Source organism: Curcuma longa, chromosome 12 (genome assembly GCF_044706935.1).
Source record: "Curcuma longa cultivar G26 ecotype Majalengka, Jawa Barat chromosome 12, ITB_CL_G26_1.1, whole genome shotgun sequence".
Taxonomy (NCBI): Eukaryota; Viridiplantae; Streptophyta; class Magnoliopsida; order Zingiberales; family Zingiberaceae; genus Curcuma; species Curcuma longa.
The window spans coordinates 8,486,972-8,511,493 of NC_133872.1; the positions used below are offsets into that span (position 1 = coordinate 8,486,972).

A 24,522-nucleotide genomic window follows, 5' to 3' on the forward strand; every position below is an offset into this window, starting at 1 on the left:
AGGCTCGCCGCCCCTAACCTGAATTCACCTTAAAATGGGTTGATAAAATTTCAACTCAAACTGCTTAAATTGTTCAGCGGGACGGACCAACCCGACGGGTCTAATCAAAATTGATGGCTCTACTCTTGACCAACATTTTTCGGATGGATTTTCATATAAATTTGAAAAAGAAAATAATATTTTTTTAATAATCCAATATTCATAACCTTACTGACCTAATTAATCTAGTAAATCCGGAAGCACAAATGATTTCTTCCCAGTAGTCAATTTTTCATCCCACTAAAAAAAGTATTCTACAGTATATTATAATTAAGATTCGAATCGTAAATACCTTCCATGTGAAGTAGTCAATTCTCATGTAGATTAAAAAAAAAAAAAACTTATGTTATACTTGCGAGATGAGATGCATAGGGCTTTTTTGGTGTGTTTTATTGCGAATGCCTAGCCGGTATCTACATCAATTAGGTCTCCTAAAAGGCAAGATAATCTAATAATTAACATAGTTAAGAGTTAGCAACATGCTCATATAGTCGCGGTGATTTCATAATATCACATGTTCTGTGACAATCCAACACATAATAGCAGAACATTCATTATCTCTTTCAGAGTATAGTTCTTTCTCTCAACAATATCATTTTACTGAGAAGTATAAGAAGTTGTTATTTTATGTCTAATTCTATGTTAAACATAAAACTCAATGAACGAATGGTGATATATATTCACCTTCTTAGTCACTTCATACCACCTTAATTTTTTTTATTAAGCTAGTTTTCAATCTCATTTTTTATAGAAAATAAATTTCTATATATCTTCATTCTTACTTTGAGAAGATATACATAACAGAATTTTATATTATCATTAACAAAAATGATGAAATAATTATTTTCACCACATGTCAGTACCCCTTTTAGGTCACACACATTAATATGAATTAGAACTACTACTTTTTTTCAATATGTTGAAAGGATTACTTTGTTAATTTTCTCTCAACACAAGTTTCACATTTGTGTTTCAAATCAATTTAAATTGTGTATGCTTTTTCAGTTAATTTTCTACATAAAGTATCATAATTAATATGTCATAGTCTACTCAGCTATAAGTTGGAAGACTCAAGCAAGTAAATAGAAGAATTATTTATTGATTGGTAGCAAAAGGTGAAATCATCACCTTAAGAGCCCCACACTTCCTGGAAGGGAGTAAATTATGGAGGACTTTGCCCAACAATAGTAATGCCTGCAAGAGGGAGTGAGACAACCAGTAGAGTATTTTACACCTGTTAATAATTAGGGGTGTAAACACGTCAAGTTGCTCCCAAGCTATTCGGGTCTTGGTTCAAAAAAAATTCAATCAAATTCGTTTGATTAAGTTAACAAGCCGAGCTCAAACCTGATTTCAAGCTCAAAAACATTATCGAGTCGAGCTCGAGCTCGAGCTTAATAGCATTTGGTATATATATATATATATATATATATATATATATATATATATATATATATATATATATAACATGAATTATAAATATTATATATTAACGAGCCGAGCTAGAATTAAACTCGTTTAACTTTTAAATGAGTCATTTTTGAACTGAGCTCGAACTATAAATCATTTTCAAACTGAGCTTAACAGAGTCCATACGCGAACTATTTAATTTCATTATGAGCCAAGCTCGAGCTTAAGAATTAAAGCTCGAATCGAACTCAAGCTGAGCTCGAGCTTAAGAGAAATAAACTGAGCTCGAGCTCGAGCCTCTTACTGTTCGGCTTGGTTCGATTCGATTATACCCTTACTGATAATCGACCCCAGGTCTATTGGTAGCAACACCCTTGTAGAACCCATCTGCACCAGTCCATCAGAGCAAAAACACAACCGGAGAATTTCAGACTTAGTTTCATCACATGCATATCCTTTCCTACAAATATTTCATTCCATGAAAAAGAAGAAAGTAAGACTTAATATCTATAGAAATTGTAGTTCAAAACCTTAACGGGTTATTGGATCTCGTGGATAGCGAGTTGTCTAATTATGCAACTATGCTAAAGGATCACTATATATTTAGAGTATCAAATAACAATAATTAATTTGAAAACTTTTGAATGTCGAGGGAAAATGATAAAATTTTATGAGTTACTATAACCCTAACAAGAATTATTATTACTACTATACATAATAAAAAAAAATATGAGACATCAACTATGGAGAGCCATGAAACATGTTTCCTAAAAATACCCGCCAAAAAAACCAGAAAAACCCGCCAAACTAACTGGATCACAAGAACAACGCCAAAAAGGAAGCGGTGCCAACTGCAAAGTAGGGATTAAATTCTTCCATTATCATTCATTGCCATCTAGAAAAAATAATCTAAAAATAGAAAAAATAATATTTGTAGAATTTTCCTCCAAATCGGAAGCATAATCAAATGATGTTGGATGTCTGGGCTGGCCGCTGCGTACGATTCCCGATTTATCTTGTGATTGGTGGAAAACCGGTGGGCCGGATCTTTCCGTGGGGCCGGACCGTCCAAAGATAGTCAATGAGATTATTTATCATTTTTTAAAAAAATAGAAAAGATAAAAAAAGAAAACCCTAATTCGTTTGCCATCCCTCACTTTCCTCCTCCAACGCCTTACTATTTTTGGCCTGTAAATTTCATCCATCTGTTCTTTATTCCTTTACCAATTATATATATTATATATATCTAATTCTTCCTGTGCATTTCCCAGAAAGCAAGCAGCGAGGACGAGAGCAATAATGGCGATGCACAGGATCGTCGTCGGCGTATTAATGATGGCGGCGTTGGCGCCACCAGCGCGGCGGCGCAAGGCGAGTGGGACACGGCCGACGCCACCTTCTACGGCGACATGTCCGGCAAAGCCACCATGGGCGGGCCCTGCGGCTACGGCGACCTGTTCGCGCAGGGGTACGGGCTGGCGAACACGGCGGTCAGCGGCGTGCTCTGGAACGACGCCGAGACCTGCGGCGCCTGCTACGAGGTGAAGTGCTTCAACAACACGCAGCACTGCACGACGACGGTGGCGAAGATGACGGTGACCAGTCTGTGCCCGCCCGACCCGAAGCTGCCCGGCGGCGGCCTGTGCCAGCCGCCGAGGAAGCACTTCGACATGTCGATGGCGATGTACATGACGCTCTCGAACTCGCCGAACGCGGGGAGCATCCCGATCCAGTTCCGGAGGGTGCCGTGCGTGAAGACCGGCGGGATCAAGTTCCACGTCAAGGGGAACCCGTGGTGGTTCCTGGTGCTCGTCTACAACGTGGCCGGCTCCGGCGACGTGGCGGCGGTGTCGGTGAAGGGGTCGAAGGACGGGGAGTGGATAGCGATGGAGAGGGAGTGGGGGCAGAACTGGCATGTGATGATGAAGCCGGAGCTGGTGGGGCAGGGGCTGTCGTTCCAGGTGACCACCGGCGACGGGAAGATGGTGGAGTCGGATAACGTGGCGCCGGCGAACTGGCAGCATGGGCAAATCTTTGAAGGGAAACAGTTTCCAATTAATTAATTAATTAATTAATAATTAATTAATTAAAGGAAACAACTGCTCCTCGTTGGATACTTGTCTCTCAGAATAAAAAGAAGAATGTTTTCAATATCAGTGTTTCATGACTTTGGATCATTTATAAAATGAACGGCAAATTATCAAAAAAAAAAAACAAGTGGAAATCTAGATGTTATGGGATTGATTGCTCTGCTAAACAATTTAAGTGGGTTAGGTTGATATCTTAATTATCTAATTCATTTTAAGGTGAATCTAAGAAAATTAATCCGGCTGGGCTCGCGACCTACGTGGGTCAGTTCATGGTACTGGGCTTGAGTTGGCATGCAGATTGAGATTTTTTTAAATTTAAAATAAAAGTAAATATTTTAATGAGCTCGTAGACTTAACCTACCTAATTCGCAATCAAATTTAAAATTTTTATATATATATATATAGAGAGAGAAATGCTATGTTGCGCGACGAGAAATCCGTGACCCGTGCGCGACACCTACGACCCACTGTCGCTGTCGCCCCTCGCCGCGCCGTCCGGCCACCGCCGACCTCTCCCTCGGGCACGATCGACGCGCAACTCACTGGCGCTCCGTCCGACGTCGGATTCCGATCGGATAGTGGTCGGAATCCAACAAATTTCGGCCAGAAATAGGGTCGACAGTGGCGCGCGCCACTGCCGATCGCGATCGGCCCTGTTTCCGATCAAATTCGTCGGATTTCAGCCACTATCCGATCGGAATCCACCGTCGGACGGAGCGTCGGCGAGCGGCGCGTCGATCGCGGTCGAGTCGGCAGCCGGTGGTAGCCGATGGGGCAGCGGGGGTGACGACAGCGGCGATGGGTCAGGGCGTCACGCACGGGTCGCGCACGAGTGAATCGCGCAGGATAGCATTCTCGTATATATATATATATATATATATATATATATATATATATATATATATATATATATATATATATATTAACCTAACTAATCCATATTCAAATGTAAAAAATTCAACTTTATATAAATATTTTTTAGTAAGCCTGTGGGTGTGGGTCAGCTTGTCCAACCCACGAATCCGCCTTGAGTTAAGTTTTCTATCTACAATGTTTACAACTTGAATTTGATTAATACAACTTGAATTTGATTAATAGAGCAAATTAGTGTAGAGAATTAATCTTATCATATTTTGGTGAATTTTTTATTTTGTGACCGTGAATATATTGTAAGTTCCATCCCAGAGAAATTGATGATTTCTACTTAAGAAACTAACTTGAAAGTACAGATGCATAACCTTCAACAAGAAACAAGAAATGCAAGAAATGAGGTCTATGTTTTTTTCAAAATATGATGCAATAAAAGAAAGCAAGAACAAGTTAGTAATTTTAAGTACATGATGCTTCAAATGCTTCAAAGTAGCTGACAAATAACAATGAGTCAACAACATTAAGATCCATAAAGAAGGTATATGATGCAGGGGTGACACATGAGGAGTCTCGAACTTTAACGGATTATAACTTTTAGCTCAGATATCAGAACGAGACATGGTCGATTGCTAATCAAAGCTCTTTCAGAGACCTTTATTTGATACAATGCATTACCCGTACCGACCTCCTTTCGGATCCATCCATCCGACATCATGTAGTGCTCCATTCGTAGCTTCAAACGTATTTTTACTATTTATAGTAATTTTTATTTTTAGATTTTTTTAGTATTTTTGACTTTTTCAAGTTAGGGTTTGAGTTTACAGCCTATTTATAGGGATGTTTAGCCATTTACGGCCAATTTGATTGATTGAATAAAATTTTCTTTTTAAAAAAAAAATCCTAGAGGCAGCGTCATCACCGTTTTCTTCTTGTTTTTCTCAATTTCTCGAACTTGTTTTCTCACCAATTCTCCTCCAATCTTCCACTTCTAGAATAATCACTATTCTATCCGACGTTAGTATCATTCTATATATCTTTGCATGCATCATATGACAGTACCATAATAAATTCAAAACAAATGAGTAGGGCTTAATTAATTAGCTCTTGACTTAATTTGATAGGTCGAACTTTAAATCCACCTTATTTCCTCTGCTAGATCGAGTAAGACTAATTCGCTTATAAATTAATTAGCTTTTGACTATTGACTTTCTGACTTGACATATCGGCTCATCCCTTAACCATTGTTGTCACGTAAGGCTAATCAGAATCCACCACAGCATACATCATGCTTCAAAGTAGCTGACAAATAACAATGACTCAACAACAACATAAGGTATCATTCTACATATCTTTGCATCATCTCACAGTACCATATATACTACAAAAAAAAAACAAACGAAGACTGAATAATAATAATAATAATATATGAATGGCTTCCTTAATTTATTAGCTCTTGACTTTGATAGGTCGAACTTCAAATCCACCTTCTTTCCTCTTCTCGATCGAGTAGGGCATGTAAGTTCCCAAAACTCTATCCCACGTAACGAAGAACGGCTGCGAGAAGTTGTATTTGGTGCCGTAGAGCTGATGGTGCACATCATGATACGCAGTGTTGTTGCTGAAGAAGAGGTGCAGGAGGTTCCCCGGCAGCCACAAGCCGCAGTGGTCGTCGACGGTCTTAACGGTCGCAAAGCAGAAGAAGAAGACACCGGTGCGAGGAGCGGTTGAGCAGCCAAGAGACCGGGAAGGGGTGAGCTAGAGTTGCCGAGAGAGCGGGATGACTCAGGTCCAGATGACCGAGAGACCGAGCTGACCGAGGAACCGAGATAGTCCAGATCGGGATGGCCGCGAGAGGACCAAGGGACCAATCGAGATGGTCTAGGTTGAGATGGCCGAGATGATACAAGTCGGGATGACTGAGTGGCCAAGATGATATAAGTCAGGATGGTTGAGAGGCCGAGCTGATACTGGTCGGGATGGTCGAGTGGCCGAGATGACCGAGGAACCGAGATGGTCTAGGTCGGGATGGCCGAGAGGCTGAGAGGACTGAGGAACCGACCGAGATGGTCCAGATTGGGATGGCTGAGAGGCCGAGTTGATATAGGCCGGGATGACCGAGAGGCCAAGTTGATAGAGGTCGGGATGCCCGAGTGGCCAAGATGACCGAGAGACCGAGATGGTTTAGGTCGGGATGACCGAATGACCGAGATGGTTCAGGTCGAGAGGCCAATGGAGTGACCGAGATGGAGTGACCGAGGTGGCCGAGATCGAGAGAGATGGTCGAGTGGCCGAGCCGGTCGATAGACCGAGATGGCTTAGGTTGGGATGAGCGAGTGGCCGGGATGACCGAAAGACCAAGATGACTCAGGTCGGGATGACAGCGTTAGTCCACCTAAGATTGACTATTGACTTTCTAACTTGACACATCGGCTCGCTCCATAACCATTATTGCTGCGATATAAGACTAATCAGGATCCGCCACATCATACATCATGCTTCAACGTAGCTGACAAATAACAATGACTCAACAACATTAATTAAGATCCATCAAGAAGCAAACGAAGACTGAATACAAAAAACAAAGACTGAATAATAATAACATAATGGCTTAATTAATTAGCTCTTGACTTTGATAGGTCGAACTTCAAATCCACCTTCTTCCCTCTTCTCGATCGAGTAGGGCATGTAAGTTCCCAAAACCCTATCCCACGTAACGAAGAACGGCTGCGAGAAGTTGTACTTGGTGCCGTAGAGCTGATGATGCACATCATGATACGCAGTGTTGTTGCTGAAGAAGAGGTGCAGCAGGTTCCCCGGCAGCCACAAGCCGCAGTGGTCGTCGACGGTCTTGACGGTCGCAAAGCAGAAGAAGAAGATGCCGGTGCGAGGAGTCATCCCGGAGACGACGAACGACAGAGCTCCGCCGACGGTGTCGAGGAGGAGACCCTCCAGCGGGTGGTTGTAGAGGGCGCCGTAGGCGTAGGGCACGACGAGGGTGTGGTGCTTGGAGTGGATGTGCTTGTACAAGGACTTGTTGATGTGCATGTACCTGTGAATGAAATACTGCCAGGTATCGAGGACGAACATGGCGACTGCGAACTGGATGGCGACCTTGAGGAAGCTGCTGCCTTCTGGCGGTTTTCTTCCACTATCGTCGCTGACAGCCTGCGAGTAGTAGCACATATATATATCAATATTTTACACGGTCGACCGGTCGGCTCCACAACCATCTATGAGGAGGTAAATCTAAAAACTGCAATTGGTCATTATGGTAAGGGAATTGACTCGGCTTGTAACCAACTCAACCAAGCCCCGAGGGTACATATATATCAGCCTTAGCTAGTAGCAAGATGATTAAGGAGAAGCGATTGAATTGATTCAAAGTAGATATTATTATTAGAGGGCGAGGTGGGCCGGCCCACTAATTTAACGAGTTGAATAATCTTGAATCTAGCTAACCCAATTCCCAAGACGGATTACAGGTTAAGCGGGCCAACTTATGAATCTGTCAAAAAAAAAAAACATAGAAAATAATGAGAATTTTAAGTTTGGATTATAGTCTAAACGGATCAAGTTAAAATTTTTAAGTTTAGATTGTAGTTTAAACGGATCAAATTCATTAGACCATTGAGTTTTCTATTTTAATTTTAATTTTTTTATAAAAAAAATAAGTCTTGATGACTCTAATTATTATCCAAATTTCTAAAATTTTCATAGTTTGATATTTAGCTATCGGTGAACTTTTTTTGTCAAAATACTCCTTCCATTAAAAAAATATCAAAAGTTATATGAAAAAGCTTTTTAGCGCCAAATGCTATTTTTTTAGAAAATTCGTCACAGAATTCGTCGCTAAATGCTGTTTTTTTTTAGTGGGCCACGACCACCGACCACGACCTCTAGCCATAAAATCACGACTAGACAAGCCACGCGGCTAGGCTAGAGGTCGTTCGATGAGGCCAATCACTGCCTTGTCCACGATCGGCTTGGTTGCACAATCAACTTTGGTTGCAACCTCTAGCCTAGTCGTGATTGACCTAGCCACACTTTTGTTGCTAGAGCCCGCCGCGCGGCAAGGCCAAAGGTCTCACAGTTGGCTCTGGTCGCAATCTCTAGCATGGCTACGATTTTGTGGCTAGACAAGCCACGCGTCTAGGCTAGAGGTCGCGCGGTGAAGCCAATCATTGCCTTGTCCACAATCGGCTTGGTTGCACAGTCAACCTCTAGCCTAGTTCTCATCGACCTAGCTACACTTTTGTGGCTAGTGCCCACCGCGCAGCAAGGCCAAAGGTCTCACAATCGGCTTTGGCCATAATCTCTCTGGAAAATTTCGAAAGTTAAGTATGCAATTTGGTTAATTTGCCGTAGATATACATGACAAACTCAATCAACACAATGACGAAATTGACGACCGAGGCAAATGGCGATGCGAGAATATTTCAAGATAGGAGAGTAGTTTACATACCGTGAACAAAGAAAGCGAGACGACTATCTGAAAAGCCTGTTGAACAAGAACCCCTTTGACGACGGTGGACTTAGAGACGACATTCTTGGCGTCCTCTTCGGCCTTGGTGTGCAATCTATATTCCTTAAAGTCACCGAGCAACACATAGATTCCTGAGTAGATCCAATACACAGCAACAGGCACAAAGGTGCCCAAAACCTCATCAGAAGCCACTGCAAATGCCATGAAGAATTAATTAATGCTTAGCTTCTTCTACAATGAGCTAGTGTCTAATTCTAATGATTTAATTTATAGTTGAAATGTAGTCTTGTTTGGCGTAGATAAGACGTTTGATGATTCAGATTAAGATTTTTAATTAATCGAGTTTGGTTAATTATTAGATTTTGGGTTGTTAAGTTTGAGTTATTTACATTGATAGCTCAGACCAGGAATTTTGTCTTGGTTAGGCAGACTATTTATCTATTTTTAATGCTATAATGTTAATCTTGAAGGTTAATGACTCTTTTTTTGTTTCTGATTTATATATTAGATAAATTCATAATATAATTTATGTATATTTAGAGATAGATTTAAGGGTGAACAATTGATTTAAAATTGAATCGATCGAATTGAACAAATCGGGATCGATATAAAATCGATTAATTTTGATCAATTACCGAATTAATCGATCAATCAATTAATATTTGATAATTGAATCCGTTTATATTATCATTCAAGTTATACGGAATTGTATAGTTCGATTTAGATATATCAGTCGACTGTTTACAATATAGCAGTCGTCGATTAATGTTATTTTGATTTAATATGTTTAATCAATGTATAAAATTTAAAATAGAAACCGAATAGAATAAATTAGAAAATTTGATATTTTTTAAAAACAAAATTTTAAATTAATCAAATCAAACTTTCAAATGCTTTATAATTTGAGTTATAGAAGGTTAATTATATATGAATTTGCAAGGCATTTGTTTAGCTAAATTTGATTAAACACCACATCACTCAAATATATCGATCAATCAATAAAGACGAATCGAGTAAATGCTCCCAGGGCATAACTGAGTTGATTACGACGGAACAGACTTATAGAAGAGGACAAAGGTTCGAATCTCGACGAAGTCGAGCAATACCCTCCTCCGTTATGACCAATTGCAATTTCTCGATTTACTTCCTCACAAATGGTCGTGGGGCCGACCGTGTAGGGCCGCTAGGGTGGCGGATTCCACCTTTTTTGCAGAAGAACAGAAGAGTAGAAAATAAAATAATTGTCATTGTATGATCAAAATCAAAGTTGTACATGCACATATTTCATTCAAGTTTGTGCTCCAAGTCATCCCCTTTGATTTTTGATCTTGTACCAACTTCTCTTGAAGGAGGAACCCACAACCACCATTCCTTTCTTCACTAGATCCTTTAGTGGCTTCATCATATCCTCCATCACACTTGCTAAGATTCTTCTTCGATGTTGAACTAGAAGGAAGAAGAGGGTGGCAAACTTGAGTAGTGGTTGGCCGACACGACAATGCTTCCCGTAAAGCACAATTAAAGAGAAACTCTTTTGCCTCGCGTAGTTTTACTACCCGTCTTTCGGGTGGCATAGTTGTTAACTAGAGGTGTATGTTGGGTTGATGGTTGAGGTTCGGTCCCATTTCAACTCGTACTTAATTCTTAATATAGATACTATTGAACAAACCATAGATAACCATTCGATTGGGAAGTATTTTTGAATCCTAAGTAATTGTTCAAGTCGAATAAAAGGATCTATATAAAAAATAATTTTAAAATGTTAGCTGAATAAATGAAATGCAAGTCGAAACTATACAATTACATTGAGCTAAAGATAAAAAATGAGATGAACATAAATGTATTTGAATTGAAGGTAACCTAAATGAGAATGTTTATGGCCTCACAAAGCCATTATAAGCTCTTGCTTGGATCTGGATGACGCTAATCAATCAATTGCTTAAACTCCTCCAATCAACTACTCCACTTGCCATGTCAAAATCTGCCCATTTTACTTGCAACTTTTCTTCAACAGCTCCTAGATCACCATCAGTCAATTGGATAGTCGACTAGTCTTCATCTAGAATTGAACATACATAGTTTGTTCATTCTGATTCTAGCTCAAGTCGACTACTCAAACCTCGAATTGAGTTAAATCATAATTTTGTGATTTTAAGTTCATTAGTCAACTGATTTTCCTTTACAACTTGACTGACACTTTGATTCCAACCTTACCTAGAATCTATGTCATACTATGACACAATGTCTCTCATCTTCTTTGTGCACATCTACCTCGACTCACCAAGACTATATCTACCTAGAGACTCTTCATCTATGGGATTTTACGCGTACCTAGTTTCTCCCCTCCCATATCCTACTACGATTTCCTTTGTCTAACCTCATTGCCAAGACTTCCACTACTTAGAGTTCCCTTCTCTAGGACTTTCACTACCTAGAGCTTACTCTTCTAGAACTTCCACACAAATTTAGAATTCACTCCTTTGGAATTTTCACCCATCTTGATATTGGATTAACCTTGACCTATTGAGACTTCACTACTTACTTAGAATTTGATCCTCTTTGACCTATTTGAAGTTTAAAATTTGATCCATATTTATTTTTTAAATTTTTTTATATTTTAATATTTAAGTAAAAAATTTATTTTTAATTAATATATTTTATATTTAATCTCAAAATTACCTCTATCTTTTCTACTATGTAAATTCCTTTTGGTGGTAAAAAAAACTCTTATTACTTGTCTTCTTACAACAATACAAAGAAATATTTCAATACAAGCAAAAATAAAAGAATTTAAAATTTATCAACAAATGTATAGCAATCTTTAATTATCAATATTTTTCTGCATTATTTGTTTCTTCTTTTTTTTTCTACCTTGACTGTATTTCTTTGATGCCATGATTTTATCATATTAAAATAAACAAAGAAAAAGCTGAAGAACTCCATGATATGGATTAAGTCAATGTGACAAATTAATTAAAGTGTGTGAGACATGATAATGGCCAATTCATTAATGTATGTGAGATATGATGATGACAAATTCACTAAACAATGTCACAAGCCACTCTTGGTGCCGAAAGATCGAAACTTGACAAACCCGTTCACCGCAAAACCCGGCTTCACATTAAGCCTCTCTTCCATTTGCCAAACTCACAAAGTTTCATCTCTTAATCATTCTCCTATGTAAGCCCACATCACCATTCTTGTGGGTATAATCATCATCTTGTGGGGTTTTAAGATATTACTAAAGTCTTCCCTATATGATCTTCTATTTCATGATAACTTTGATTGCATTGAGTATATTTACACATAAGATTACCAAACAAAACTAATTTAATAAATGATTGCCCATCAATGATGTTGAAGCTATGAATGATCATCATTGTTAAAGTGAATCATGTCATGATTATTTTTTAATATCATTTCATTACTAAGAAATTAATTAAAGAAGCTACTCATTTGGTAAGACCATTATCTTGTGCATAGGTTGGCCAAACCAATTGGTCTGGTCTACTGGAAGATCTAGTGGACTGGAAACCTTGTTCTGATCGCCTGAAACTTTTAACTCAATCGACTATGCCTGAGTCCGTCTATGGTTGAATCTTCCCTTGTATCGAATACAAGTCACTTAACTCATCTCACTAACTTACCTTGTGTAGGCTTCTTCTTGACTTCCCTAGGATGTTCACTCCCCATGTCATCATTTTTGTTCCACCAAAGTACTTTTCCGTAGTTTTTTGTACCTCAGATGCACTGAGTTCGTCGACTCTCTTCCTATGCTATCTTTCTCGCTCGCTTGCTTCTTCTACCAAGGTTTCACTGTCTTCGATGCTCTTCATCCTTTTGGAGATATATCATATCGTTTTGGAGATATATCTGTAAAATGGACAATATCATATCATTTTGGAGATATATCATACCGTTTTGGAGATATATGGATTTCATCTATTCTAACAGTGGTATCAGAGCAGATCTATGTGGTGTCATATGGGGATCATCGCAAAGGAATGATTTTGGGGCTTCATGCAAGAAGATGAAAATAGAGAGCCACTCGAATTCATCAAATGGTCCAATGATATAAAATAGTACAGGAGCAACTAAGTAAAGTGGGACCCTTGGACAGCACAAAAGGTCTTTGGGACCTGATAGAGGGGCTGAAAGAAAATGTGGTTTGAGAGGTATGGGACCTCCTTATCATCTGGAATACAATCAAAATCTTATATTGAAAATATATTGAAATATATGAAAAGATCTTGGTGTTATAAGATGGAAAGATCTATATTGGTATGGAGCCTTTTGGGTAAAATCCAAAAAATAAAACCATAAGGGCGTTAGTCCAAAGTGGACAATATCATACCGTTTTAGAGATATATATGGATATTCCATCGGATCAAATATGATAATCAGTAAGTTAGCTTCATGAATATTTTAAATAAATATTAAATATTCAACATGCCATCAGAGAACATATCAAGAACCATGATTTGATCAGGTACACACTCAAAGCTTTTTCTCGATCTACTTTATGGGCATCTAAAGTAGATACTTATAAAGTATCTCAACATTTATCTTTAATCAAACTAGAGAAGGGTATAAAAGCAAGAAGCAAGAAAAAAAGGAGACAAAGTCTGAATTAGATCCTAAAATTGATGATAAGGATGAAAATGAGGAGAACCAAAACACAAAACTAGCCAATATTGCAAGAAAATTCACGAGAAGAAATAGTAATTTTGCAAGAAAGATGTGAACAAGATTTTTTAAAAAGCAAACAAACATCATAAACCAAAGGCACACAATCTTCAAAATCAAACATCACTTGCTATGAATGCAACAAGAAAAGAAACTACAAGTTGAAGTGCCCTCAACTAAGGAAAGAATTGAAAGAAATGTGTAACAAGTCATCTTTAGAAGAGGTAGATAAAGAGGAGCTGAATTTGACCACCAGACACATGAGCTTCATGGCATTAAACAAAGGATGCTGAGCATCTGGATTGGCCGTCGTATGCGCTTCCCGATTTACCCTGGTGGTCGGTGGAAAACTTCCGTGGGACCAGGCCGGCCACTCCCAAAGATTGAGTCCATGAGACTGACTGAGATTTATCATTTTTTTCATGACATTAAACAAGAGTGAGGAATATGGATTAGTCGTCGTATGCACTTCCCGATTTACCCTGATGGTCGGTGGGAAACTTCCATGGAACCGGGCTGGCCACCCCCAGGGATTGAGTCCATGAGACTGACTGGGATTTATCATTTTCATGGCATTAAACAAGAGTGAGGAATATGAGTTGAACTCAAACGCAGAGGACTTGTTAGAAGATAGATGATCTATTTATAAACTCAAAAGAGTTGTGACTCTAAGGTAAATATGTTGTATCAAACAATCACATGCTTAAGTAATGCCTTGACTAGATCCAAGGAAAAGGTTTGATCACTTCTTATAGAGGTAAAAAACTCAAAGGGGGAGACCACCTCTTCCTCCATTCAACTCAATTGAAAAGGCACGAGGAAGAGAATGTTCCCTTCAAACTACAAGTTGAGAAATTGTGAAAAAACTCTAGAACGATTTACATCTACCTTCTACAATAAAGCCATCCTTGAATACTAACCTAGTGACAAAGAAAATCATACATATCTCTTGTTAATAAAAACTCAATGCATCATTTATTTAGACTACTAAATCTTGGATTTCCAAGGAATTTTTAATTAATGAAGTTGGACCCAAGTACCAAATTAGTAAATTTACTACTTGAATAGATGTATGACTATGAAGGCAAAATAGATGAGTAAATGAGAAATTAATGTTCAAAGTTAGGTTGAATAGCATTAATTGTTAATTAATGCTATAGAAGGAAGTGCATGAGAATAGTCTCACATCAGTAAAATTCGATGAACTTTCCTTCCTTATTAATGTTGCTATGTTAATAGGGTGCTTCAGATGACGTAGCAATGTCTACGTGGCACTCGGATGACGTGTCAGATTCACATATGACGTGACAGTGCATATGTGGCAAGAAGAGATAACTAGGCGAACGGATGGCAACCGTTGATCAAAAAAGTGTGATGGATTGCATATGATACAATCTGGAGCATTGGATCGCGAAAAGTCACGATCTAACTGTTGGTGATTAGACTTGATTTGAAGCGTCAAATCAAATCGATCATTGTATCCAGATCTAACAGCTGATGACAAAAGAGAATCTGAAGAGTTATAACCCTCCACATTTGACGGATGAGATTAAAGTATGATCAGAAGAGTTACAACCCTCCAGATTGAACGGTCCAGATAAATCCTGCCAACAAAAGTCATATCCATTCACCGCAAGGTCATTCTACCTCTTCATTTTATATAAATAAATTCCTGCAAATGCTGGAAAAATTATCAAATCATCGATTCAACTCATCCATTGAAGCATACAGCTTACGAAAAAGTTCATTGGTCTCGAAATTTGAAGTGCTACTATTTTGAGACATCGTTGTTGTATCTTGACCAAAATAAATTGCTGCTATCCGTAAGCACCTATAGCAGAGCAATATCGTTTTACGGAGATAGTGATACACCATGGCATGATCGTGCTCCATACTACACCTTGGCGAGAAGCAACCAAGAGTTCAAGCAAGGGACACGGCCAAGCCATGTCTCATGATACGATCGTGTTCCATTCTGTGTCGTGCCGAGGAACAGTCGAGATTTTCAGCATGAAATATAGTCAGCTCATGTTCCCTGACACAACCGTGTTCCATTCAACACCTTGACGAGGGAGTTTCCAAAAGAAAACATGACCCGTCCATGTTTCTTGTCACGGTCATGCTCTTGAGCACGACCAAGCTATGTCTGCTAACATGACCATGTTTCGCCGTCGCTGAATTGATGGTCCAAACTATCAAACCAAATATTTTACCATTAAATTAGGATTTTTTTGCATGATTAGGGTTTAAAGTCTATTTAAACATTTATTTAATTGATGTTTAAGGACTTTTGATTGATTTTTAATCTATTCTATTCATTTAATCTAGAGAGGCTTTTCTACGTTTACGATTCCTTATGTCTTTTTCTAAAATTTCTCTTTGAAATTTCACCTCCACCTTCAGAATAATCATTATTTTGTCCAATATCACTGCTTATCTTGTGGCAAAATACCCTATTAAGCAAAATCCCCACACTTGAACCACATTATCCAACTCACGTGTGAACATCTCTACATCCTCTTCATTGTTCAGTAGTGTTTTCAGGCCAAAACCAATAGATTATTTAGTTGTCTTTGAACAACCTTACCCACCCAGTTATCCCTTGTTGGTTATCCATTTTGTTCTACATGCATTCCTACAATCATCTTAGGTGCAAGCGCGGAGCCACTTTACAAGCTACCCCGGTTGTAGCCTGGGAGCCCGGCGGCCTAACGCCCTCGAGAAGGAAAAAAAATTGGATTTATGGGCAAAAGAAAAATTTAAGAGAATGGAGAAGGTAGCCCGAGGTATCACGTTGGCGTAGCCCACAGTCCAAGATCAGCCTGAGTAGATCATCTGGGTTAGCTCCGCCATTGCAAGGGCGGAGCCACGTTATAAGCTACCTGGGCTGTAGCCCGGGGGCCCGGTAGTTCGACGACGTCGAGAAAGAGAAAAACTTGAATTTACGAATGGAAGAAAAAAAAAAGAGAGAATGGAGAAGGTAGCCTGAGGTATCATGTCAGCGTAGCCCACAGTCCGGGATCAACCCGAGTAGATCACGGCTCCGACATTGCTTAGGTGCATCCCCCTATTGAGTGTAGTTTCCATTTCATTATCAGCTTCCAATTCAGAACTGCTAGCTATTAGAACACAAGTTCTATCCTCTTCTTCATCAGTCTACTAGAGCACGACAGAGACTCTCCAGTGAAAATGTTAAAAGCTCAAGAGGAGACTAGATTGAAACCCTAGATGAGAGTCTCTCTCTAACCTCTCTAAACTGAGAGTTAGAGGACTTTTTGCATCTGAGTAATACTTTCCTTTGTCATGATTTTAATTTTTTGATTTCTTTATAGATGATCATAAAACTGATTATGTGAAAGCTGTTGAAATGATAAATTCCATATTTTACCGAAGAATAGAGGCCTTCTTGCATCGATTTTGCAGTCGAATAAACAATTCCTCCTATCTTTCTTTCAGATCGGGATCTGCATCAGCATCATCCTCAGCATCATCCTGCACTGTCATTACCAGTCGTCGCCTTCCTTCCTCCTCGTCTGGCCAAACGCGAGGGAATCTTGCTGGTGCTCTCGCTGCTTAAATTACTGCTCCATCATTACGTCGACTGCACTCCACACGAGGTGATCCAAATGGCGATCATGCTACCTTTCATCCAGCTTTTTCTTTCCCGTAACTTTTCTTTTGTTTTTTTCACCTCTGTCTGGCACTGACAGCCCAAACCTTGCCCAGAAATTACCTGGTGTTGGCCCAGCAGCTGCTGGTGGTGGTGGTGGTCGGCGATCCGGAGTTTCTGGATCTTCCATGATGATTCCGTTCTCCCTCTTCGTTTATAATCGCTCCTGATGCTGTCCATTGTCACTCTCCTTGAGCTTGAATCGAACTTGATGTCCAACAGAGTAGTGGAATGGCTATGGACGCTTTGTTCGATTCTCCTACTGATGGGCGTCGTCGTCGTTCTCGCCGTCGACCCGCAAGGCGAAGCGCTGCTCTCATGGAAGCGAGAGAATAGCATCGGCGATGCTCTCGCCGATTGGAACCCCGGCGATCCAAGCCCGTGCCGGTGGACGGGCGTGACGTGCGGGCTCAGCGGGCGGGTGGTGGAGTTGAATTTACAGTACGTGGATTTGCTCGGCGGCGTGCCGGCGAACCTGACTGCTCTGGCGACCTCCCTCTCGAAGCTCGTCCTCTCCGGCGCCAACCTCTCGGGGCCGATTCCGTCGCAGTTGGTGGGACAGCTCCCGCTGCTCACCCACCTGGATCTCAGCGACAATGCTTTGACCGGCAGCATACCGGCGGCGATATGCCGCCGGTCGGGAAGCCGCCTCGAGCGGCTCTTGCTCAACTCCAACCGCATCGCGGGGCGGATACCGGATTGCATCGGCAATCTGTCGGCGCTGCAGTGGCTGGTTGTCTACGACAACCAGCTCGAGGGAGAAATCCCGGCGAGCATCGGCCGACTGGCGCGGCTGGAGGTGTTCCGGGCGGGCGGGAACAAGAACTTGATCGGAGCGTTGCCCATGGAGATCGGTAACTGCACCAGCCTCGTCATGCTTGGACTGGCGGAAACCGGCATCGCCGGGGCATTGCCTCCGACCTTGGGATCGCTTAAGAATCTGCAGACCCTGGCCGTGTACACCGCGATGCTGTCCGGCGAAATCCCGCCGGAGATGGGTGGATGTTCGGAGCTGCAGAATGTGTACCTCTACGAGAACTCCATCACCGGCTCTATCCCGCCGGAACTGGGTCGACTTCAAAACCTTCAAAATCTTCTCCTATGGCAGAACAATCTAGTGGGAGTGATCCCGCCTGAGCTAGGACAGAGCGGCCAGCTCCAGGTGGTAGATCTCTCGATGAATGGCTTGTCGGGAAAGATTCCGGCCACCATCGGCAATCTCACCGACCTCCGAGAGCTGCAGTTGAGCATCAACCAGATTTCGGGGCGCATCCCGCCGGAGATAGTCGACTGCAGAAACCTCTCTGATCTCGAGCTCGACAACAACCAGATCACCGGAGGAATTCCCCGGGGACTCAGTCAGCTGGGGAACCTCCGGACGCTGTATCTCTGGGCGAATCAGCTCACAGGGACGATACCGGCGGAGATGGGAAGCTGCCTAAATCTCGAGGCCATGGATCTCTCACAGAACAACCTCACCGGCTCCATCCCCAAAGAGATTTTGCGGTTGCGCGGCTTGAGAAAGCTGCTGCTACTCCAGAATGATTTAACCGGCGAGATCCCGCCGGCGATCGGCGATTGCTCCTCCTTAGTCCGGTTCAGAGCCAATAGCAACCGACTCACCGGAGCGGTTCCGCCGGAGATTGGCAGCTTGAAAAACCTCAGCTTTCTTGATCTCAGCTCCAACAGGCTCACCGGAGCGATACCGGAGGCTTTAACCGAGTGTAGCAACCTGACCTTCCTCGACCTCCACGATAACGACGTCGGAGGAACACTCCCGAATAGGCTGTTCGACGGCCTCGGATCATTGCAATACATAGACCTCGCCGGCAATTCGATTGACGGGGGTTTACCGCCGAATATTGGTCTCCTGACCTCGGTCACGAAGCTAATCCTGAGTAGGAACCGGTTTTCCGGCCAAATTCCTCCGGGGATCGGCTCGTGTTCGCGCCTCCAGTTGTTAGATCTGAGCAGCAACCAACTCTCCGGCGAGATCCCAGGCAGCATTGGGAAAATAATGTCCTTGGACATCGCCGTGAATCTGAGCTCCAATGAGCTCTCCGGCCCGATACCTACAGAATTTGCTGAGCTTTTCCGTTTGTGTGTCCTTGATCTGTCCCACAATCGGCTCTCCGGCGACCTCCAGCCTCTGGCCGCGCTCCAAAATCTGGTGGCCCTCAATCTTTCCTTCAACAACTTCTCCGGCGGCATCCCCGACAGTCCCATTTTCTTGAAGCTCCCAATCTCCGCCATGGAAGGCAACCCCGCGCTCTGCCTAGCTGGATGCTCGAACAACGAAGACCGGAGCAAGGGACGTAGAACCGTCCGAGTGGCCATGGCGGTTCTTCTCTCCGTTGCGGTCGTACTTCTGGCCATGGCTTTCCTGGCACTCATCAGCAGGAGAAGAGCGCAGCGCAGTGATTTGTGCGAGGACGAGGAGAAGAACGGCGATCTAGCTCCGCCGTGGGAACTGACGGTGTTCCAGAAGATGGAGATTAGCGTCGGCGATGTAGCACGGAGTCTGACGGCCGCCAATGTGATCGGTCGAGGATGGTCCGGAGTGGTGTACCGTGCTCGAGTGCCGTCCACAGGGGCGTTCATCGCCGTCAAGAAGTTCCGCACCGGCGACGAGGCGGCGGCCGCGACATTCGCGTCCGAGATCGAGGCCCTCGCGCGCATCCGGCACCGGAACATTGTGCGTCTGATCGGGTGGGCGGCGAATCGCCGCACGCGGCTGCTCTTCTACGACTACCTTCCCAACGGAACCCTCGGCGGGCTGCTCCACAGTCACAGTCCGACAGGGGTGGCAGAGTGGGCGGTGCGGTTGGGCGTGGCCGTCGGCGTGGCGGAGGGGCTGGCGTATCTGCACCACGATTGCGCGCCGGTCATCATTCACGGCGATGTGAAGACGGAGAACATCCTTCTGGGCGAGCGGTACGAAGCCTGCCTCGCCGACTTCGGCCTCGCTCGATCGGCTGACGGAGGAGATCCCTTCCGTCGACCCGCCTTTGCGGGCTCGTACGGCTACATCGCCCCCGGTGAGTCCTCGTTCTTCTCCTCTGCTGCTTCCCTTTCGTCCACCGGATCATCGTTTTCAAATGGGCATTTGATCGAACAGAGCACGGGTGCTCGGCGAGGATCACGGCGAAGAGCGACGTGTACAGCTTCGGCGTGGTGCTGCTGGAGATGATAACGGGGAGGCGGCCGGCGGACTCGGCGTACGGGGAGGGCCGGGGCGTGGTGGAGTGGGTGCGAGACCACCTGAGGAGGAAAGGAGAGGCGGCGCAGGTGGTGGACGCCCGACTGCAGGGGCGGCCGGAGCACCAGATGCAGGAGATACTCCAGGTCCTCGGCATCGCGCTCCTCTGCGCCAGCGCCCGCCCCGACGACCGCCCGGCGATGAAGGATGTCGCCGCCCTTCTCAGAGGGATCCACGAACCCAGCAATTCCTCCGACGCCGCCAAAGCGCAAGACGCAACGGCAGTCAGAGAGCCGTCCAGCCGCCACCTTCCATTGCCATTCCCAGCAGCTCGCCGCCATTGCCCTCCTCTTAGGGAATCCTCCATGAATACTTGAATTGACCGCGTGTGAAGGAAGAAAGCTTTTGCTGTGAAGTTTACATCGAGGCGGTGCTTCGAGGAAAAAAAAAACCCTATTCTTATTTATCCTCTAAAAAAAATCGATCGGAATATTGTTGAATGCATCTCCGTGAGAAATGACACGCTGCGCGATGAGGAATCCCTGCGCGTTGCCGTGATCTACCTCCATTGCCGCCGTCTTCACCGTGTCACCGTCGACCGTCTCCTCGGGCACGATCGACGCCATTCGCTGGCGCTCCGACAACATCGGATTCCGATCGTATAATGGCTGGAATCTAGCGGAATTCGGTCGGAAACAGGATCTATAGTGGCAGCGCCGTAATTTGGCCAGAAACGACGGACGCCAGTCCTTCCTGATCGGTCTCCGGTCACGATTCGACTGGAATCCGGCCCGATCACCGTCCACAGTGGTCACGCAGTAGGGGGCAGCTGTTTCTAGCCAAATTCACCGGATTCCGACCACTATCCGATCGGAATCTGGCACCAGTTGAAGTGCCAGCGAGTGGCGCGTCGATCGCGGCTGAGGCGGCGGTCAGACGGTGCGGCGAGGGCGGCGATAGTGACGGTGGGTCGCGAGTGTCGTGGACGTGTCGCGGACGAGGAGTCACACAGCATAGCAAGTCTGTTTCTCCATATCTCTTGAATCTTAAATTCTAAAAAAGAATTAAATCCTTATATAAAAAAATAATATACTATATATTTTATTTTAATTTATACTTTATTTAATCTAAATATTATATCCTAAATACTCTAAGAAATATTTTAAAATTCAAATATTTTCTAATTTGTTTACCAAATTATTTCAAAGTAATATTTTGATATCCATCATCAAAATATTCATGGTTTATCATTATAGCACACTCATGGGGGCAACATAGGATCTAAATCTCGGTTTATAGACAAATACTTAGATCGTATCCAAGTAACCAAGAACATGATATTGGAGATGTATATTTAGGAAATCGAAGGAGTTCTTTTTTTTTAATAATTCAGATATATAGGTCTTGGACTCAACTAGTCTTAGAAGTGGGTTGTTTAGATTTTTCATCCCATTAGAGGAATATATTATGGGACAGACTTGCTGAAGTGAGTAAGGATCGAATTTCGACGAAGTCGAGACAATGCCCTCCTCCGTAATGACCTGTTGTAGTTTTCTGATTTACCTCCTCACAGATAGTCATGAGACCAACTGTATAAGGTCGTTGGGATAAATTCCACCTTTTACTGAAAAATAATTATTTAGATTTTTTATCCCATTAGAGGGAAATATCTTACAGTGCATTGTATTTGATATTTGAATCGTGAAATCTTGGATCTCCTTTTTTTTTTGTATAACATGTAGATGTCCTCCCGATATAACATAGTCAAAATAGAAAGATGAGTTCTTTCTTTTAGCTATAAGATGAGAGTCTCACTTAGAAAAGGGTAAAATCGCAGGACGAGAGAGCACAACGTTCTCAATTGATCAGATCTATAGACACTTGCCGATCAATCAATTAGCACCGGCAGCAACTGATGAGATCAACGATCCCTAACTTCGGAATCGATCAGCAAGGGGGACGGAAAAGGTGGGCAGGCTTCGGCTCCTCCACCGAGATTAGGGATCTAGTGGATGAATTGATGGATCGATTCATTGGTGGAGCATTTGGAGGAGTAGGGTTAGCGATCTAAATGCTCTCACACCAATGCGAAAACCACTCCGCCGCAGAGAAAACCACTACGACCAAGAAGACCACCGAGAGAAGGGAAATCGCGAGCTCGGGCAGAAGAATGCCAATCGCGACTTAATCCTTCTTAACGAGTTAGAACAGTCTAGATCCGATCCAACCCACTTAATTAATTGAGCTGAGTTAAATGGGCTAATTGGGTTGATTGATTGGGCTTCTATAGTAAACCCAAGTTTGAGCTCAATCCAATAACAACCTAGGCTTTAATTGGTTAATTCTAACCTTATTTAATTAGAGATAATTTACATCTTAAAAAATTTCTCATATCTTAGACTAACCCCACGACCATCTGTGAGAAGGTAAATCTAGAAGTTGCAGTTGGCTACTACGGATAAGAGATTACTTCAGTCTCATCGAGATTCGACCATTGTCCACTGCAACAAATCTGAACTCATAGTAACCAACTGAATTATACCCCGATCCTCGTCCACTGCAACAAGTCTGCCTCGTAGTAACCAACTCAAACTTAGATACACTCAAATTTGAGTCGATATCTCGATATTCGATGGGATTACAATTCGCGGAAAGTTGAACACTGATTATTCTAAATGCATAGAAATATCTACACCATTGATTGATAAACCCTAGCTATTTATGTATGTATCAAATGTTGGCGGAGCACTGAGAAGCTTGCACCAAGCCCATGGGTCCTGAATCGGAATCAGCTGTGGATCTGAACAGCATGACGGCGACGCAGTCGACGTCGACCCGGTAAGCCCCCGACACCCACGTCCCCACCTTCCACCGCAGCCGGCCGTCCATCCTCAGCTCCAGGGACATCTTCCCGGTCGTCTTCTGGTCGCGCTCCACTTCGTACCCGAACGACGGCGCCACCGGCAGACCCGCCCCTCGCAGCGCCGCGCTCAGGACGTTGACGTCCTGGTGGCCCTGGTAAAAAGGCGGCAACACAACGTCGCCGGTGATCTGCTCCCCCTTGTAGGCCGCGTAGGCGCGCAGGTGGTCGTAGTAAATCCCCACGCGGGCGTTGGGGTTCCTGGACACGATGGTGGTCAGGATGGTGGAGTTGAGGAAGCGCGGAAGCGCGGCGGCGGGGGCGGGGGCGACGAGACTGAGCTGGAAGACGGAGGCGTCCTTGAGGTAGAACTCCGGCTTGGAAGGGTGGAGGATGAACCAGACGAGGAAGAAGAGGGAGAGGAGGGTGGCGAGGAGGGAAGCGAGGCAGTAAAGCAACTTCTTCTTCTTCTTCCCCAAGTGGAAGAAGCTGCGTAGGCCTTGCTCGGAGCAGTCCTTAGGCGAGGCAGTGCTGAGCAGAGACATAGCTAGCAAAAGCTAAGCATATGCGTTTGGAACCTGGAATCCATGGCGATCGGGTATATAAAGTTTCTAGCTAGACAAAGATTTCTAAGCCGAAATGATGCGAGAAGAGAAGAAGAAGGTCGTGGTCTAGCAGTGCACTTCATTGTCGTGGAAAACTTAAAGCGGAGCAATTATTGGTGGAGCCAGGCAGCGAGCTTTACTTTTTGTTGTTCTTCTTCTTCCGATCATCACCTTCTCCTGATCTGATCGACTGATGGAGGTTCGTGGATCGAGGGATCCTTTCTTTTCTTTTGTGTAGATAGGATTGGGTGAAGAAGATCGATCGATCAGATTGGCGTTGTCGCCTTTTAGTTTCCTCCACTACGCCATACTTTGCAAAAGGCAGTTCAATACAAAACGCAACTTTCTATTTATTTGTAAGAACGACTGTGAAGAACTTCACACGGATGTTCAAGCTGCGGCCAGCCAAAGCCATAAGTTTATTGTTGATCAAGAGGCTGCTGCGGCTGCGAGATCAAATTGTGCAGCAATCCGACGGACAGAGCAGTGCCAATACGGTCCTCATGGATTGATATGTTTTAGAGAAACAAAGTGTGGCCAAGTAAAATCGTCAATTTATTAGTCGAATTGATCCTGGAACAATTTCAGATTGGATTGTAATTTTATCAAT

General features: G+C 43.2%; 3 protein-coding genes and 1 pseudogene across 5 annotated transcripts; 2 read left to right on the forward strand and 2 right to left on the reverse strand.

Moving 5' to 3' along the window:
* The first annotated feature begins 2,748 nt into the window (after positions 1–2,748).
* LOC141842841 (expansin-A4-like) lies at positions 2,749–6,137 on the forward strand (annotated as a pseudogene).
* An 888-nt stretch (positions 6,138–7,025) lies between these two features.
* Positions 7,026–9,096, reverse strand: LOC141843324 (sphinganine C4-monooxygenase 1-like). Of its 3 annotated transcripts, none has more exons than XM_074731393.1 (3): positions 8,868–9,096; positions 7,815–7,830; positions 7,026–7,566 (listed from the first exon to the last, which is right to left on the reverse strand). In XM_074731393.1, exons 1-3 carry the CDS (start codon positions 9,094–9,096, stop codon positions 7,026–7,028), a joined length of 786 nt encoding a protein of 261 aa, XP_074587494.1. The 3 variants fall into 3 exon arrangements, with proteins under 3 accessions (XP_074587494.1, XP_074587496.1, XP_074587495.1); XM_074731395.1 differs by lacking the exon at positions 7,815–7,830 and adding an exon at positions 8,337–8,340 and having other exon boundaries at positions 7,026–7,551; XM_074731394.1 differs by lacking the exon at positions 7,815–7,830 and having other exon boundaries at positions 7,026–7,574; positions 8,872–9,096.
* An 8,362-nt stretch (positions 9,097–17,458) lies between these two features.
* On the forward strand, positions 17,459–20,824 carry LOC141842842 (uncharacterized). The gene is made up of 2 exons (XM_074730833.1): positions 17,459–20,286; positions 20,367–20,824. The coding sequence occupies exons 1-2, from the start codon at positions 17,460–17,462 to the stop codon at positions 20,822–20,824; spliced, it is 3,285 nt and encodes a 1,094-aa protein (XP_074586934.1). The 5' UTR covers position 17,459.
* Positions 20,825–23,045: 2,221 nt separating this feature from the next.
* Positions 23,046–23,910, reverse strand: LOC141843356 (NDR1/HIN1-like protein 26). Its single transcript, XM_074731437.1, has one exon. It carries the CDS (start codon positions 23,850–23,852, stop codon positions 23,178–23,180), a length of 675 nt encoding a protein of 224 aa, XP_074587538.1. The 5' UTR covers positions 23,853–23,910; the 3' UTR covers positions 23,046–23,177.
* Positions 23,911–24,522: the final 612 nt, after the last annotated feature.